The 15,553-nt window shown below is 43.5% G+C and overlaps 1 protein-coding gene across 6 annotated transcripts in view; it reads left to right on the top strand.

Moving 5' to 3' along the window:
- The window catches only part of LOC146176259 (uncharacterized), a 326,256-nt gene that overhangs the window by 103,979 nt on the left and 206,724 nt on the right, over positions 1-15,553 (top strand). For all 6 annotated transcript variants that reach the window (XM_084582578.1, XM_084582580.1, XM_084582576.1 and 3 more), the window contains 13 exons: positions 492-812; positions 2,071-2,382; positions 3,392-3,529; positions 4,470-4,631; positions 5,346-5,459; positions 6,517-6,723; positions 7,691-7,918; positions 9,048-9,278; positions 9,852-10,034; positions 11,452-11,670; positions 12,312-12,419; positions 13,483-13,824; positions 14,947-15,246. In XM_084582578.1, the coding sequence (XP_084438704.1) occupies positions 492-812; positions 2,071-2,382; positions 3,392-3,529; positions 4,470-4,631; positions 5,346-5,459; positions 6,517-6,723; positions 7,691-7,918; positions 9,048-9,278; positions 9,852-10,034; positions 11,452-11,670; positions 12,312-12,419; positions 13,483-13,824; positions 14,947-15,246 (2,865 nt within the window). The remainder of the gene's footprint in view (positions 1-491; positions 813-2,070; positions 2,383-3,391; positions 3,530-4,469; positions 4,632-5,345; positions 5,460-6,516; positions 6,724-7,690; positions 7,919-9,047; positions 9,279-9,851; positions 10,035-11,451; positions 11,671-12,311; positions 12,420-13,482; positions 13,825-14,946; positions 15,247-15,553) is intronic.

Here is a 15,553-nt window from a genome sequence, read left to right as displayed (position 1 = left end):
GAGGCATTTTGCATTATGCTGGGTCACAGCGGTTGAAATGTTCATGACAATTAAGCTATGTAGATTATCTACTGGGTAGTTAGTGACGAACTGATATAGTGAAAAGCAGGGCGCCCATCTGCTGTGCGATGTAGTACATGTTAAAGAACCTTGGGGGTAAAAATTTTCGGTGGTCTTCACTACGGCATCTCTCATAGCCTGTGTCGCTTTGGGACAGTGAACACCAGAAACGAAACGAAACCGAACCGGACTGATATGCCTATAATGCAGGTAGTACCCCTTTCTTTGTTATGAAAACAATTGTGTTATGATGTATGTGGTCTTGATGCTTCAAAGAATGTCACATTTTCATTAACAGTAGTTTCAGTCATTTGTACCACAATCAATAAAATCTTGGAATTCTGGCAAAACAGTGTCATAATTTTATAACTGGAGCCCATAGTAGAGGCTTTTTGTTGGTGACATTTTTTTCCCCCGTGGCTCCTATGCAGGAAGCTGCCAAGAAGCTGCAGGAGTCCATGGACAGCATGCTTTCCCGGCTGCGAACTCTGGCCGACGAGCTGTCTGCACAGCTGGGACCCCAGAGAGAGGATGTGCTGCGCTCCGAGCTGGAGAAGACTGAGCGCAAGACAACCACCATCCTGACCACGGTGCACGAGACGGTGCATCGGCTGGAGACAGCAGCCACCAAGGGCACCGACCTGTCCGACCGCCTGTCCCGCCTCAGCCAGTGGCTGGACACGGCCCAAGACAAGCTTACGGCGACCACTGAGAGCCCTGTCCCCGTCCCTGAGCAGTTAGAGGAGGTGCAGGTGCGCTGGTCTTTGCCTATCTTCAGCCTGACTAAATAGTTTGCTGTACTTCAGCAAATTTAAAATGCCATAAAGGTACCTTTTTAAATGGGGCCCTGGTAAACAGCCTTTCAAAAGGAGGCCTTTTCTATTCTATTTGGCATCCTTATACCTTCTGCTACCTTCAAAAGCTGCATTAGGTCACTCTAGGTGGAATGTTGATTTCCATTGTTGAGAGGAAAAAGGTGTTTTGTCCACAAGCACATTGTCAAACATAAAGATGAATGCAACATGTAGTGTGAAGATGCATTGTATGATCTAGCCTTGCCTGCTTTTTATACACCTCCCTATGCCTATGGGATATGCATACTTTCTTTTCTTTTTTTTTTTTTCATTATAAGGGCAGTCTGCGTGAATAGAGAGACAGCTGCTTCGTTATAACTTATTTCAGACTGTCATCATGGTTGTCGCTGTCCTGGCTGAGGTAACTAAGAGATGCACAGATGTGAGTGGCTTATATGGCTTTAACTGTGTTGAGACAAATATATCACATTTCAATGAGTAGCGGCACCGTTGGCATCTTTTCAGATTTTATTTCTGGCTTGTAGAGCAGCACTGCAGCATGCTACGAGTACAGGGCAAGGGGCCATGGTTGATTTACTGAAGTTAAATGGAGCTGCAAATTGTTTTCTGTAGAGCTTTGTCATGCTGAGAGAGCTATTGGTTGTTTTAATGTTAGCACTGGAGCTGTGATTTTTAATGTTAAAGCATTTAACAGCTTATGAGTGACGTCCGCAGAAACAGTGGACAGAAAGTGTCCGCTCCATCTGTCAATCATCAGAAAAACAATAAATCCTGTCTTCCCCTGGAATTAACCTCGGATCCCCAGCTGAGTGCTTTAACTTACTGCGCTACGCCCGGGGTCGGGAAAAGCACATTGTAATTCTCCTTCTCTAGTGTGAGGATGATAGTAGCAATGACAATGACGCTGGAATTAGTGATAATGGTGATAGTAGTGGTGATAATGATGGTGCATTTAGTTGATAATAATAACGAGAGCAAACGCGATGCACCATGTGCAGCGGCAATGCTCAGGCTTTCACATTTTTGCAGTGTAAATTCTAGTGCTCTTGGAAATTTTTTTTTTTTTTAATTTTTAATTGGCTTACAGGAAAGGAAAGGGGTAGTATCTGTCACACTTTATTCTGTGAACACGTGAGCCTCGCCATAAAGTAAGGGAGGAAGGTGGGAGTGAAAATGGACAACCTGCTTTGTGCAGGACCTGAGCAAGGAGATCGAGGCCAAGCGCGAAGTACTTGAGCGTCTGGAGAAGGAGACGCAGGAGCTGCAGGGTCAGCGACCCGAACTGGCCGAGCTGGCCACGTCGCTGCAGTCGCAGCTCATGGAACTTGACCAGGAGGGCAAGGAGGTGAAGCAGGAGCTCAGTGACCGGCAGATCCGCATCGAGGTGCTCCGCGAGCGAACCGTGCACGAGCGCAAGGAGCTGGACGAGACTGAGGCCAACCTGGGCCAGGGCCTGCCCACACCAGATTCACTTGACCAGCTGGCCGCCAAACGAGCACAACTGGAGGTGAATCCTTTATGCTTCCATCCTTGTGAATTTAACTTAAGCCTAACAGCTCTTCTGCTACACAGTATATTTTCTGTCTTTCGCACTTATACGCATATTCTACATCTCATTTTCATCTTGGAATTTTTTAGTACCCATTTCAGAGTCCATGTGAACCCCACATTTCAGAACTTAACTGACTGATTGGTCCAAGGTATAGCTTTCAAAATTATTATATCGCCCGTAAAAAACAAACTGACAAGGGTTTATAAACGGTCTGCTACTATTAGTGGTCACTGGCAGAGTTTCCTAATGGAACCTCTGTCTGCTTCAGAAAATTGGCCTTAGGAAATAACACTTCGCAGTCGGATTGTACAATTTTTTCAGCTCAAGGACATTGTTTCTTATTGATTTGAGCAACCAACTTTAATTGCTTGCTCGTGGAGATAACAATTTAAGTATACCGCAAATAATGCGGCCTCGATTTCGCGACGGTAAATGTGAATTATATTCATTGATATTGTTGAAATAAGTCACTGACAGTAAACAGCCCATCAGCATTTTCTTCTACCAAAATGCTTGCATTTTATGCAGACCTATTTGGCCTAGTTGTGGGACTAACCTTCACTACTTCAGCATTGTGCATCCTTGCCAAGAGTTGCAATAGAGGATGCATCGAAAGGATCATGATCATTTTGCTGCTACCTTGTTCAGTATGGGAATGTTGAAAGACTATCAGTATTCTTGCACGCCAGTGTTTCCTGCGCTCAGCTCTATACTTGACAACATCTGATGTAAAGGTGTGGGATTTTGCTGTATTCTCGAAATGCCCCTGCTTTCCTTCTGTGCAGCCTCTGATCTTCGTTGATGGTTGCTGTTCAAAGTGAAGCATAGATGTACAGCTAAGTTACTGCAATTCAGGTAGCAGCTGTTCAGCTGCCGCATAACTCAGCCATGTAGGCGTCTTCGTAAACATTATGTGTGCATTGTGCATTGTGTGTGACGTCTATGCTCTATTGCTTTCCTGCAGAAACTTTACGAGTTGACCAAGAAGAAGATCGACGCTCTTTATGACCTGGCCGCTGAAGCAGGATCAGATGAGCCCGACCTGCAGCGCACCCTGGCGGAAATCATGGAGAGATGGAAACAGATCAAGAACCTCTTGGAGGTGAGAAGCCGAGAATTTTTCTGTCCCTACTGCCTCCCTGTTTTTGTGTGTTCTGGCTGCTACATATGCCAGCTATGGCTAGAAGTAGGTTTGGAGTCTAGAAAAATACTGTAAGTTGGAGTAGATACTCTCTCTGTAACCATTTTGACACTTTTGTTTATGCCATAGCTGTATCAAGGAAGTTTGGGGGAAAAATTGCGGATATGACCAGCTATAGAAAAAGTGTGTGATGCTAGTGTTGCTTTTCTTGCATGGTGCATCGAAAATGATTCAGTTTGCTTTGGTGTTTTTTTAGTCAACATATCGCTTGCTGCTCAGTTTTTGAGTTTTGGACATTAAAACTCAGAGCTAAGTCCTTGTTCAGAATATTTTGATCAAAAATATTTTCATTTAGCTGTTGTTATGATTAGGTCAGATGTATTCTCTTACTTTCATGGGAACATGACTATTACTCTAAGTGCATTAGGATAGAGTAAATACAGTGTTGTGCCCATTAGCATTGTAATTAATTTTTTTAATGAGCCATCACAATCAGAATTTGTGGTAATGCAGGCAAAAAAAAGGCAGGCAGGGCATATATGCTAGGCACAAAATTATAGCGTCTGCACTTTTCCAGTGCTGACAGAAAGGGAGAGGGAATTTAGAAGGTCTGATTGTGGTAGTTTTGGTATGCTGTGGATAGTTTACTTTCATTCTGTATCGTGAGGGTGAATTTTTCTTTTTTTTTTTCTATGAAAAAGTGTGTGTTACTGAGCAGCACTAAGCCTTGAGTTTGAAAATATTCAAAAATTTGCGAACAGGATTGGTTTGCTTGCAGCCGGTTTGAACACAGTAACATTTAAACTGAAAGTTCGAACAGCTTTGTCATACAAATATTTTTCCTGTATCATGTGCATACAGTGTATCAATATTTCATATTTTGTGGCGTATTTTGCTGCAGGCCTGGCTTGAGTCACTGAACAACACTGGTGACAAGTGGAAGGTGATTGTGACACGGGTGGAGGAGGTCGTCACCTGGGTGACCGAGAAAGAGCGGCAGATGGAGGAACCACTGAAAGGAACCACCCAACCCGAGATGGAAAAACAAAAAGAGTCATTGAGGGTGAGAGTTGGAGGGGAACATTTTCCAGACTTGTAGAGTTAGTATACACCAGCACAGGCATTTAAGAAGGGGGCAGGGCTTAACATTATTTTGTGGATGGAATACTGTGCACGAACTGGATTTTTAACGTAGATTATTTTTAATAACCACTTCATTTGTAATGCCGGTTCTTCAAGTTTGAGTGCCTTGCATTTGTGCTGTCTGACTTCGTTTAAGAAATCTTCGGTGACATTTTGTCGATCCTGAGACCATGTAGGACTGCAAGTCTATGGTGTTGTGTATACTAAATGTCACTAAATGAGAATAGGCACTTTATTTCGGCTCTTGCACAAATCATTGATTTTCTTTTAAACCACATCAGAAAATTGACACATTCTCAAAAGTAAATTGTAAAGTGTGCAGAAACGATATTTGTATTCCCACCATCAAAGAAAAACGATTCATTGTTGTGTCTTATGCTTGGCAATGTGTGCATACATATTAGTAATTGCTTTTATTGTTGAACACCTTTTTGTTAATGCTACAAATATAACACTGTTAATTTTTGTTTGAGCCCATTGCACTGCTGTTTAGGCAAATGTGCGTGTGAAATCAGTGCAAAATGGTCAGTTTCACCACATTTGGTCAAAAACAAGTTAGCATCGCTTATAGATTGGCTATATACAAAAAGCCCAGTGTGCTATGATTGTGTCATTTCCATTTTCTCGTGTGCAGCGCCTCGCCAACGAAGTGACTCAGAAGCAACAGACCTTGAGTGAGTTGCAGAGCAGTATCGAACAACTAGGACCCGGCCTGTCCCACACAGCCCTGGCATCATTGCATGCTCAGGTGAGCAGCTGGATTTCGTGGCATCTTGGCAGATTTGTCAGGAGACGTTTAGTTTGCATTATCAAAAGTAACATTATCTGAAAACGTGTCTTTTGTGCGGAGTGCATGTCTGTATTTGTCTAGGTCAGCAGCTGAAAAATACGATATGTGGAATGCTAGCCGATGGTAGTGTCGGAAGTTATAGACCACATAAATCACTCTTTTACCACTTTCTTTGAAGGTAGAGTAAAAGATAAGTTATACATTATCAAGTTTTCAATAGATGTAGTGCTGTTGAAGCCCTTGAGAAATGAGGTTATCAGGCCGAAGTTGACATAGTATCGATAACCATTGCATCCAAATGTATTGGCTTTAGGCATTATTGGTGCAGCGCATACGAAGAGAATGAGAGGACTGAAGCGGTGGCCTTGTGGTAGAGAATTTGTCTCGCATTCAGGAGTTACCAGGTTGGAATGCTTGGGAACGGGGTCATGGACCAAACAGTTCTGCTGATGGGTCAGAGATTCGTTCCGCTATCGGACAACCATAAGTTTGCCTCATGCAGCAGAAGCCCATATGTACTAATCCTTCTTTTTTTGTGTGTGAGCAGCCATCCTATGTGTCTTGCACCGACACATTTGTTACAGCTTTTCCACTGGGGAGTGAGTTTTGAATTCTGTGCGGACACAGTGGCTCGAACCACCTCTCCAAGCTGTGGTGTTCGAAACTGGTGTGCAGCGAGGTTAACAGAGCCTTTCCCAAGTGTACTTTCCTTTGAAAGCCGGCCACCGGGCTGGGGGACGATTATATCCACTTTTACCGGTGGGTGTCGGGCGTTGCGTTTTGAACCAACCACCACGAGGACCGACATGCCGAAGAGTCTACCTTGGCTGTAGGCTTTTCTTTAACCAGTATTTGAAAAAATTTATATGTGGTTTTGCATTAGCCCACAGGATGTTTTTTGCATGCACAATATCTGCGTATCTGTCTTCAGTTGTAGTTGTTTTTTTCAGCTGCTTTCGTGTCGTCAGGCTGAGCCTCTGGACTGAGCGTACGCCTTCTGTGTTTGACTGCGCAGGTGTCGGAGCTGCGCAAGCGTGCCAATGACCTGGCAACCGCGGTGCGCCAACTGGTGAGCCAGCTGACCTCGCAGCTGTCTGAGCGGGAGGAGCTGATGCGGCGCGTGGAGCTGTGCCATGCCGTGCTCAACCAGCTGAGGCAGGAGGCCGAGGAAGCCAGCGACATCAACATGGGCCAGCTAGAGGGACAGCTACGCAAAGTGCAGGTGAGCACTTGGCTTCTGGCTTTTCCGAGATTACGTCTTATGCGTGTAATGCCTTATTTGAAAAAAGATTCCTCAAATGTTTACGCATGAAGGTACGTGCAAATTTGAAGGTAACTCTTCTTGCTGAGCATTCAGCAGCTGCATTTGCCTCACTCATTGTCATTGAAGAGCTGACGGGATATGCTGTGCCGCTTTCTTGGGTCATGCTCTTGGGTCAGCCCTCAACCTCTAGTTACGACATCACTCCACTACGTCACAACAGCTTGTGACGATCATTCAGGAGCTGCACTTTAAAAATACTTCGAGTCACAAACCTCACAAGTGAAAATGTTGAGCACTTTAGTGTGCTTATCTGTCGGGCTGGGCCTCAGGGCTTGGATGGTAGCTAGCATACTGATTCAAAAGACAAGCAGAAACTTGAACCAAGTGCAGTTCAGCAGCCTGAAGAGGAAGGGAACTTAATGAAGCATGGAAATGAAAGTATTCGCATACTGACTTTGATCTCCCTTCTGAACAGGAAAGTAAAATATAAAACTAACACACAAACCAACGCTTACATGCTGTGTTCTTTAGCATGAAATTCAAGAGAGGAAAGCCTGCTATGGCCATGTGACAGCTCATGTGTTCCTAAGCACATCTGTCAACCAGCAGTGGTAGCAGCTTTAGGGGTGCCTATGGTGGCATGTATAAGTCTGGTCATGTGTATCTTGAACAGAGTTTGTAGTAATGGGCTGTAACTTGAATACTTGCTCATCTGGCTTGCGAAGGCTGTCCCAAAGCTTTGCTACACTGTCTTTTCTGTTATGATCGGCATTCATTTCATGAACTCTTTAAATGGGAACAAGCCCTTACTGTTGCTTTTGATAACACCATCTGCATTTGTTGCAGTGGCTTAAACCAGAGTTTCAGTGTGTTGGTTTCTCCTTTTTTGTTCAGAGCCCAAGTTGATGTGCGTTCCCCTTTCCAGATAACTAAGGAGGAACTGGTGAGCAAGAAAACTGAAATTGAGGCACTTGGAAAAACACTCTCCGAGTTGTCCGAGACACTTCCACCAGAACCGTCGGAGCAGCTCCTCAAGAGCCTGGAGAGTCTCAAGGCAACACTGGAGGAACTGTGCAAACTCCTGGACAAACGAGAGGAGCTCCTCCAGGATGTCATCAAGTTCCAGTCTTGGCAGAAGGACTTCATTGAGCAGGTACGCCCAGCATTTTGAGTCGTTGACCGATAGTTTCTTTTTTTACTTGCGTCCACAATTTTATTGAATATTCAGATTTTTTCTTTAGATATGAGTTATGAATTACTTTGCATTTGAATGCTTGAAAGTTTTCATCTATGAGCAGAAGCAAATAAATAGCTTTCATTGTTTCATTCTTGAATTACTGGCAACCGACTTGCATGTTCAAGACGTTAGTAATTTTCGCATGATAGCACAAAATGTTACTGTACTGAGAATTTCACAAGCATACCTTAAAGGTTACAGGAGATATTGTCATGCACTTTTTTTTTTCTTCTCTAGGTCTGTATTAAAATGAAGTGCACAGTGCCCACTTTCTGTCTTGACTACACTGCCTTCGCATACGTTGCCTTGTTGCATCAATAAGATCATAGTGTATTTACAAGCGTTCAACGCAACAACAAATGCAATGCAAGGAAGGAGTTTAAGACCCCCTAATCATTTAAAATATACATATAATGATTCTCTGTTCGAGCCAGCTACAGCCGAGGGCTTGGAAAAAAAATCGGGGTGATGGCACACAAAAATAGGCAAATAAATGATAGGTAGCATAATTTGACGGGAAATTTTTTGAAATGCCTGTGGCATCATTGTCTGCAGCAAAGCCTTTGTCTGACGCATTTATGTATGCAGTCTTCCACAGAGCTATAGCAACTGTCATCGTGTGCTGGCCACTGCCATGTCATCACTGTTACATGTCTCATGCTGCCCAATCATGTGCCTGTTTGCCATTCTCATGAACTAGCTCATTATTCTCATAACTAGCTCATTATTCTCATAGCCCTTCTCTCCTTTTCATATGCATGCCATGGAACACTCAACGTCGTTGAAAAGCTAGTTTCTGAGCAACTAAAGATTCCTGTGGCTAACATAGCTGTAGGTATCTTCTCAGGAGCAAAAGAGAAAAAAAAAAGTATTATATTTGCACCGTGGGTCCAAATATAGTGTGCGGTGCATTCTGAAATTGACGAACTAATTGAAAAGGACTCGTTTTATATTCCTATATAGCTGTGGTGCCAAAGACATGGACAAATGCAGTTGCTGCAGATCAGTACTTACATTCTGTTATGTGCTTGCCACACCTGTGCAGGTGCGACTGGTGCAGCAAAATGTCGAAGCGCAGCGTGCCAAGGTGGACAACCTTGAGGAAACAGCCAAGGAGTTGCGCAACTTGAACGAGCAGCTCAAAAAGAAAATACCCGAGGCCACCAGCACGGACAAGCTGGCCACAGAGGTTCAGATAACTTTCAGGGACAGCAGCACCAACAATGTGACAAGCATACGTGGACAGACCGACAAACTGCAAGGGCACCTGGACAAGGTAAAATTAAGATTTTTTTTTTTTTGCTTTAGATGAAGTTGGTTGTTTAATGTTAATTTCTTGAAAAGCACTTCTTTTTCTTCTGGAATACTGTCGCCCTGATGGAGTGGTATCTAACGGGGGCTGAGTTCACAAACAATAATATGCACAATTATGGCATTTATTTCTTAGATGACCACAGAATTTCAATTCCAATTTCTTATCTTCTAATATCTTCAGCCTGAGCGTTGATTTTAGAAGCAGTAAATTTGGGATTTTGCTTGTAAATGGCAGTGGCAAGGTGCGAGAGAATGCTCATATTGGATTTTTCTAGAAATTATGTCTTTTAAAATTGTATCTAGTGAACATGAAACTGTACCAGCTTACCGAGCTATTTACCATTTTAAGAATCATCGGCGTTGAATGTTATTGAAAATTTGCAATAATATGTTGGGAACTGGCTCAGTAATTTTATATTTGTTGCTCCTAAATGATGCATTTAACTCAAGTGTGCCAAATATGTCTCAGAGTTTTGCACATTTTCATTGCATCACAGGTGAATTTTATTTCTCTGGCTAAATTTCAATTCCTCAGGTGGGGAAAGTGCTGCAAAAGAAGCAAGAAGAAGTCACCCAGTTGGAGAACAAATGGGACAACTTCAACAAAAAGCTGGAAGACACGAAGCAGTTTGTGACCATCACAACGGAGAAGTTGCATGCTCTGAAACCCAAATCAGCCACACCCGAGGGCCTGGCCGTCATGGTGGAGGAAGTCGAGGTGAGCCAAGCAGCCAATTGTAAGCCACACAGGGCACTCTTTAAAGGGACACTGAGGAGAGATTGAAGTTGGCCTGCATTGATAGACTACCTCATTTTGTGACAGAGACGCTGCTTTCAGAACACAGTTTTTATAAACTGAAAAAGGCTCAGAAAAGAAATGTAGTTGTTCTCATCACCGTTCAGTACTGCAAGTAAATTCCACTCCATTGAGGTAGTTTTTTGACACAGATCTCAGACTCTAGAATACCACCATTCACTTCAAAAAGACGTCACGGAGGAGAGAGAGAACTTAGTAATAGGGAAGGTGTAAGGCACATTTTAGGTCAAGTCAATTAATGCTTGCTGCACTCTTTGTATTCTTTTTGGTGAGGTATTTTTCCTTCTTAGGGCAGCGCACGGCATACATATGACCTTGACGTATGGCTATATAAATTGCATAAAGTAGTAGTTACTTGTTAGCATTTGCCCAAGTGCAGCCATATGGGGGCACAAGAAAAATACTATAAAGCTTCCGCAGAAACTTTATTGTTGAAGGGAAATCCATCCTGGCCTTGGGTGTGAACCCGGGACCACTGCCTCACTGAGGCAGTTAGTGAGGCAGGATGGTTAACTCATGGTAAGGTGAAAGTGAAATGATCATCTGGGAGTGGAAACACTATTCCTACTTCGAGTTTTTGATCAGTTTGCTCTTTTTCTACCGTCTGATCTACAAGCTCTCCTGGTTAGCTCAGGTGGTAGAGTGACTTCCTCAATGAGGCGGTGCTCCTTGGTTCGAACCTTGGACCAGGGCAAATTTTAATTAAACAATCACCTTTCAATGGAAGGCCTTGTAGCTTTCCTTTGTAGGTGTATGGCTATGCTTGGGTGAATGCTAAGGAGTAACTGCAGTGCACTTGCAGTGCACTTGCAGTGCATTCATGCAGTGCAACTGCATGAATGCCACTTTCCTTTCTAACTCTATAGTCTGTGTAAAGTTGTGTTCTCTGTTTAAAGCAGAAGTGCTGGATGTGAACGGCTACTTAAATATAATATCTGGAGTTCTAAACTGCAAGGACTTCTATGGCATGGGTCCTCAGACTAGATTTCAGGGAATCCTGGTGTTCATTGCAGTGTTTCTTGGGTTCACTAGCATTTCAGTTCACTCAATCCCTCAGCCTCCCTTTTCCTTTAGCCACACTGTTTTGAAATAGCTCGTAATGTAACTTTCAGTAGCAGTTTCTTTGGCTATACAATTAGGCATTATTTACTGAATTTGGGCATATTTAGAGGCACAAGGACAGGAGCCAAGACACGAAGGCTTTCTCAATGCCTTTTAAAAGCTGCTGATTTTTCCTGAGGTTAGCAGGATTGAAAGTGAGGATTTCTGCCCTGTAGTGTAGACTTCATCAACTGCTGCCGTGTGCTTCTCTTAACAGCAACTGCAGAAGAAGCTGAAGGAGCAGCAGGGTGTCCAGGAGACCACCCAGCAGTTGGGCCGCTCGCTCATTGAAGCGGATGCCTCCTGCTTCCCAAAAGTCCAGGAGCCCCTCGGTTCCCTGGCCTCTGACTGGGAGAACCTCGCTTCCGAGGCGACCAGGACGCAAAAGCTGCTGGCATCTACCCAGGCTCTCTGGAAGGAATGCCAGCAACTGGAGGTGGGCATGTCTTTTGGACCTGTTCGTTTTTTTTTATCTGGTCTAATTGAATTGAATCTGACGGAATAGAAGGCCTAGTTTCAACTGCTCTCTCTCTAGAATTAGGCCTCGTCAAAGCAAAGCTTAATTGTTAACCTGTCTGACTGTTCAACAATAAAACAGCTAATGTGAACATTTGCCATGAATCCAAATTTATCACAAGGGAAGCGTCAACACAACATTTCACACAACATTTCAGATGTTAGGTGGTCAGTATGCATTGTGAAAGAACTGCTGACATTAATAAACAAGCGGTTTGAACAAAGGAACAAAAAAGGAGTAGAAATGTTAGCAAAGTGTGTAGGTTTGGGTTGTTTTCTTCCAATAGCCAACAGAAGCACATTATTGGTTTTTCATTAAACCACAGCACCTAACTCTGTAGCAACAAAATTTGGTTCATTGGAGCTAACAAGTAAATTATTAGGAGTGGTAGGTACAACTTTTTAAAGAGAGTAACTAGTGCATCCTATTTGTGCAAGTTCATGCCATTGTGAGGGCTATGCATACAAGATGACTGCAAGATTAAAGTGTGTTTCATAAACAGAGGGGTATTGGTTTCGATGAATGACGTGACAGCAGAAATTATGTGATTGAACGTGCAGCACAAACTCGATGACACAATGGACAAAGTGGAGAAGACCTTGGAAGAGGTTGAGGCTGCCCCTGCTGAAGACGGGAAGTCACTCACTGAGCAAACAGAAAAGCTTGGGGTAAGTGCAACGGCCGTTTTAGTGCATTCAGTAATGTTTGCAGAATCGGAGAGTTGGTTCAAATTACTGGCTGCTTGAACTAAGCAAGTGCAAATTTTTATCAGTTCACTACACAGCAAGAACTCACGCACCAGGTAGTTATTTTTAGTGAAAAAAAATGTTGGAGTTGTGGATATTCGCTATTAATAGTGTTTGGCTGTCATGGTCTGTGCAACTCTTTCAAGTGGTTGACGCCTTGGTGCCTGTGACATGCACGCACTGGAACCTCTTATTTCTCTGTGCTATCTGAGAAACGGTTTTTGTATTAAATGTGGTAACTCTTTATAGGGCACATTATTTACCAGTGATGCAAAATCGCCTTAACGTTTTTTTTTTTTTTTTTTTTTTTTCAGATCGTAAATGTTGTTTTAATTTTATGAATGCATTGTGGCAAGTTTCATTGGAATTATGCAAATTTAGATTTTTTTGCTGCTCTCTAGTGCTGCTCTGTAGTGTTAAAAAGCTACAGTAGTAACAAAAGCAATAAGAAACCTGTGTAAGGACTCGGGAGCAAGAGCAGAGCTTCTAAACTGCTTCCTCCATCAGCGTATGACTAAAAGCATTGAGCGCGATGCAGTGCATGTGTCACATTCCAGTTTTTATTATTATTTTCTCCTTTCATAAAGTGTAGCACTGTTCAGTTGGCTTGTCAACTTGTGATGTTATGACACCGTTCTTCTAGCTTAATTTTGGTCGCGGAGGCTGCAGCAGATTTGCTGAGAGCAACAGGCTTTGAAGCAACGGAAGTCATGCTAAAGAAGAAATTTGGGGCAGTGGTGAAAGGAAAGACAAGACCAATGGCTTAGTGTGAAGAGATTTAGAGATTGCTGATGTCTGTATGAATCACGATTCGAAGCTTGCTGTCACTGGTGCACAAGCAGTGCCTGAAATTTTAAGTTCTGGGAAAAGTACATTTTATAGGCCTTCCTTAGTGAAACTTTGTTTTGTGCCTCCGTTTTGTGCCATTTATATGCATTTTTTCTTGTTTGGTTTATGTCACTGACAGATGCACTGCTTCTTGCAGACTCAGCAGGAAGAAGTCCGCAAGCAGCAGCCAACCTTCGACTCGTACCAACAGAAGACACAGGAGCTCATCGAGAAGACGGAGGCCATTGAGAGCCTAGCACCTGCAGGCGAGCAGCTCAAGGAGTCGCTCCACAACCGCGAAGACCGCTGGCGTCGGGGAGCCGAGATGCTGCAGGCCATGCTGCGTGACCTGGACGGCCGCTACACCATCTGGAAGCAGGTGGAGACGACCCGCGAAGAGATCCTGGCCTGGCTGGAAGACATATGCGAGTGCATGCGAGGTGCCTTGGACCATCTCTCGCAGGGGGAGCAGGGACGAGCCGTGCTGGACCGCTACGAGGTATTGCCTCTTTCTTGTAGAGGTCCCGTGTCCGCACCAGATGCTCCACTAGATACATGATGGCACTTTCGTGTATAAGCTCGTGCTGCCTACGGTTCTAGTGTGAAAGGTATAATAGCCATTACATTTCACATAATGATTAAGGAAGCAGATATGGCCAGATCTCATTTACCTGAACGGAAAAGTATTCGAAGGTATGCTTGAATTATGGAGGATTTGAATTAACCAGATCCTTTTGCCAAGCCATCAGTTTGAATGAACTGGAACCTTAAATTAAGTGACTTTTAATTTTTGAGGTTTTTTTATAGATCTTTTACATATAGCGTACTTGTGAAGCAGTGTGCTGAAAGATATAAAAAGGCCTGGTAACATAATTTTTTTTTTTATGATTGCTTACTTTCTGGTTGTTTTCATTAAACACTGCAGTTTTATTCCTTTCTGGCAGTTTGCCACGAGGTGGTGTAAGCCTTCTTTCTTGTTCTGACTTCAAATGCATTATGAATGAATTATTGATTATTATTAGATGTTCATCAAATACATTATAGCTGTCATCGACCTAGTTGTTGCACCACCTTTATTCTTCTTTTTTTTTTTTTGCATTTTGATGTCTGTAGCATTGTTTGTAGCAGTAATTTGAATGTTTTGTTTACTTATGCTTTACACTTATGCTTTCATAGGGCTCATTTCGTTTGCTGTTGCGCACTGGTGGCTCAGTGGGTAAGACGCTTGACTAGTGATCAGAGGGACCCTGGTTTGAGCCTGGCTGTGGCATTTTTGTTTTGATGGAGGTTAAATGCAAGGCGCGTGTGTACAGTGCGATGTCAGTGTATGTCAAAGAATCCCAGATGGTCTAAATTATCCAAAGCTCTCCACTGCAATGTCTCTCATAGTCTGAGTTGCATTACGAGGTTAAACATAAATCAAATCAAACCTTTTTGTTTGCCATTGATTCAAAAGGCTTGCAGAAAGTGTCTGCGTGTTTGATATAAATCTGAAGTTGGACCATCTGCTGTCATTTTGCTTCCCAAGCCACTCTTAGCCTCGGTTTTCAGTGGGGCTCGGCCTTTGGAGCCTTATACCTCAGTAGGTCTAATCATGTGTTCCTACGCCATTGCATTGCAGACAGAGCTGGAGACTCAACAGGAGCTCTTCACCAACCTTCAGACTCAGCTGGAGTCACTGGACATGCAGCAGGCTCTGGACTCTGCTCGCAGTTCCATCCAGTGTGGCTTTGAGGAAGCCCAAGACCTGGCTGATCGCCTGCGCTCCATGTTGAGCCAAGTTGAGGAGCAAGAAGCCGACGTCAAGGATGAGATGGACAAATTCTCTGATTGGCTTCGCCAACAAAAAGAGGCCCTGTCACGCTGCGATAACACCACCGGCTCTGACGATGTGCTATTGCAGCGTCTGGAAGAATGCCGGGTAAAACAAATGCCCTTGCAGAGTTATTAGTAGGTGGAAAAAATGGGGGGGAGTACATTCTCGCATGCACTGATCAAATGCGACTTGTCTGTTTACACCCTATGTGGCGTCGCACGCTTTTGCTTACAAATTTGGGGAGGTATACAGGCCTTACGTCCACTTGGTGGACGTAAGGCCTCCTTTGTAGATGACATTTAATCTGAATTTACTTTAAGTAGAGTTGTCTTTTGAATGAGTTTCCTAGTATTAGTTTCTGCCAACAACCACCTGCTCACTGATGTTTAACTTGTCAGAGTTGTCCAGTTTA

Source organism: Amblyomma maculatum, chromosome 10 (assembly GCF_055883805.1).
Source record: "Amblyomma maculatum isolate TAMU_Amacu chromosome 10, ASM5588380v1, whole genome shotgun sequence".
In the NCBI taxonomy this organism is placed as follows: Eukaryota; Metazoa; Arthropoda; class Arachnida; order Ixodida; family Ixodidae; genus Amblyomma; species Amblyomma maculatum.
The sequence above is the reverse complement of the archived record's forward strand: the minus strand, read 5'-3'. Positions and strand labels throughout refer to the sequence as shown.